Consider the following 2735-nt stretch of genomic DNA (forward strand, 5'->3'; position numbering starts at 1 on the left):
TTTTTTCATTAAAAACAATAAATTATCAGCTGACCCATCAGAATTAACAGTAAAATTTCTTTTTATTTAAAATTTTTAATTAAGTTTGAATAATGATGCATCATTTTTCAATAATAGATGATATATTTATTATTGAATAATATAAGGTACATACGATAGGATCGTTCTAAACGACAATTTCTCCGTCAATAATAACAATGGTCGGACTCAAGTCAAGTCAACAGCAGTACCGGAGCGCGTTTTGGCGGCTTCGACTCCGTCCAAGCAAAATCTATCTATTTCTAGCCTCCTGTCGAGAGAGAGAGAGAGAGAGAGAGAGAGAGAGAGCAGGCAACAACCAAGAAGAAAGAAGGAGGCCAAGATGAGGTGCTTGGCTTCCATTCCCTGCCTGTCCCTCCTCCTCTCGCTATTCTTCTCTTCCGCCGTCGCAGCGAACTTCACCTGCAATGTCTCCCCCAACGCCACCTGCCGGGGGCTGGCCGGCTACGTTGTCCCCAACGCCACCACCTACGGCCGCATCCAAAGCCTCTTCCAGGTGGACACCCTCGCCTCCCTCCTCGGCGCCAACAACAAATCCCTCTCCACCCCCGCTACCCAGCCCGTCCCGGCCAAATCCACCGTCTTCGTGCCATTCCCCTGCCGCTGCGCTGACGGCACCGGGAAGTCGGATGGTGTCCCGGTCTACACGGTGACGGCGAACGACTCTGGCCTCGACGCCATCGCGCGGTACACCTTCGACAGCTTCGTGACCTACCAGGAGATCGCCGAGGCCAACAAGGATAAGATAACGAACGTCAACGTGATCACCGCGGGAGAGAAGCTGTACATCCCCCTGCCGTGCAGCTGCGACCCGGTGCAGGGCAAGGAGGTGGCGCACCTGGCGCATATCGTGGCCGCCGGGAGCTCCGTGCCGAAGATAGCGAAGGAGTTCGGGACCGACGAGAACACGCTGCTCCAGTTGAATGGAAACTTCGATCCCAAGAACCTCCAGGCCGGTCAAATCCTCGATGTCCCTCTCACTGGTGAGTGGCTCTCTGTCTGCTTAACCGCAAGTCCATGCAGTATTCAACTCAACTCAACTAAACCTTAAACCCAAATAAGTCTGAGCTTGCTGATCATTAACATGAAACTACCATACAAAATTTATTGTTCAAATATTCCATGAGTAAAATTCTATTTTAACATGTCCCTTAGTATAGATGGTACTGACCAAATAGATTTGTTCCATAATACTTTCAAGCAAGACTCTCAATTTAGGACCATAAATTGTCAGCTCGCATCAGCAAGATCTAATTTTAAATGTTAGTCTGGATACTCACAAAAAGAAAAAAAAAAATGTTTATTGGCATATTGTGACTCTAATTATCTATCAAATACTCCAACCTGTTCAAAAGGTCTCATATATTGCTGCTTTTTTCCCCCTTCTTTGACTTGATATAACTCATTCGACTTCGTAACCAAAATTTCTACAATCAAGCATCCTACGATAATACGTACCCAAAGTCAATGCTTATCTGAGCCCACGAACAAAAGTCCCATGTTCAGCAATCTGCACATATATCACTAGTCCGGATTGGAGCAGCAAAATTATAAAGGTTTAATAAAATCAAAGGTTCCTCCTTGGATGTGTTAAGTTTTAATTCTCTGTTTTGGCACTCCCATGCTATTCTTGCAAGTCCTTTTTGGGGAGAAATAAACCCGGAAGTGCACGAGTGTCACAAAGGAAGGATAGAGAATTACCAAGTTCACATCTAGGTATATAAAAAATATGTAACGGTAACATCCCTTCTGTATGTCTGATTTTAGGGTTGAAGTAGCTGGAGTTTATTCCATGATAGCAAATTAGTAATGGATTGCTTCTTTAGCAATTTTGGATTTTCTTACTGATAACCAGAAAAATTTGGGTGTTCCAGTTTGTTCATCCTCAATTTTATCCACTTCTTTGGACTACGACTTTATGCGCCTCCCCGGTAACAGCTATGCGCTCACCGCCAATGGCTGCATCTTCTGCAGCTGCAATGCCGACACCTACCAGTGAGTCCTCCTCCTACCTTTTTATGCTGTAACTAATTAATACCCTATATCAGCATGATGATGAAATAGTCCATTGTCAGATGTCAAGTTTGTAGTACTGATTTTTTTTCACTCATGAATTCAACTAGGTTGGACTGCAAACTAAACCAAAGCATGAGCTCTGCGTGCCCTGTGGATCGATGTGCAGGAGATCGGCAACTTGGCAACACATCCACCTCTGGATGCGAGGTCACGACATGCGACTATGCCGGCTATACCAATTCTTCTGCAAAGGGATTTGATATCCATACTGTTCTCACCACTAACAAAACCATGTGCAACAGTAAGTACCAAGTAGTAGTAGCAGTTGTACTCCTGAACATATCATGAGCTTAAGGTTGTGATGTGCTTCAGATGGCAAATGGTCTAATAGATGCTTTTGGTTTTGTTTCTGGATGAACAGACTCTGCGCCGGCTGTGCTGGGACTGAAGGTGTGGGCAGGGCTTCTTATACTCCTTCATATGGCTTTCGGTTCTTGTTTCCTGTGACATGGGCGAATTTTATTGTTTTTCCAATAGGGTTGTTGCATCTGTACGTTTTATTCCTCTAATTCTTATTCTCTATCTTCTCTGATTCATGGACAATAAGTCTTTGGAAGTTTATATACTTCCAGCTCCCGAACTCATGAGGTTCTCAACAGAATGAAGATTTTCTTGAGCTA

At 44.4% G+C, this 2735-nt stretch overlaps 1 protein-coding gene across 1 annotated transcript; it reads left to right on the forward strand.

Moving 5' to 3' along the window:
• Positions 1–301: 301 nt before the first annotated feature.
• LOC105061543 (chitin elicitor-binding protein) lies at positions 302–2735 on the forward strand. Its single transcript, XM_010945628.4, has 4 exons — positions 302–1022; positions 1914–2034; positions 2163–2356; positions 2477–2735. The coding sequence occupies exons 1-4, from the start codon at positions 362–364 to the stop codon at positions 2560–2562; spliced, it is 1062 nt and encodes a 353-aa protein (XP_010943930.1). The 5' UTR covers positions 302–361; the 3' UTR covers positions 2563–2735.

Source organism: Elaeis guineensis, chromosome 11, assembly GCF_000442705.2.
Source record: "Elaeis guineensis isolate ETL-2024a chromosome 11, EG11, whole genome shotgun sequence".
Classification (NCBI taxonomy): Eukaryota; Viridiplantae; Streptophyta; class Magnoliopsida; order Arecales; family Arecaceae; genus Elaeis; species Elaeis guineensis.

What these genes read in the sequence shown, in the direction of transcription:
- LOC105061543 (XM_010945628.4), top strand. Translation starts at nt 362, where the DNA reads ATGAGGTGCTTGGCTTCCATTCCCTGCCTGTCCCTCCTCCTCTCGCTA. An exon ending in CCTCGATGTCCCTCTCACTG is followed by an intron (nt 1,023 to 1,913) that starts GTGAGTGGCTCT and finishes TGGGTGTTCCAG; the next exon opens with TTTGTTCATCCTCAATTTTA. An exon ending in TGCAATGCCGACACCTACCA is followed by an intron (nt 2,035 to 2,162) that starts GTGAGTCCTCCT and finishes GAATTCAACTAG; the next exon opens with GTTGGACTGCAAACTAAACC.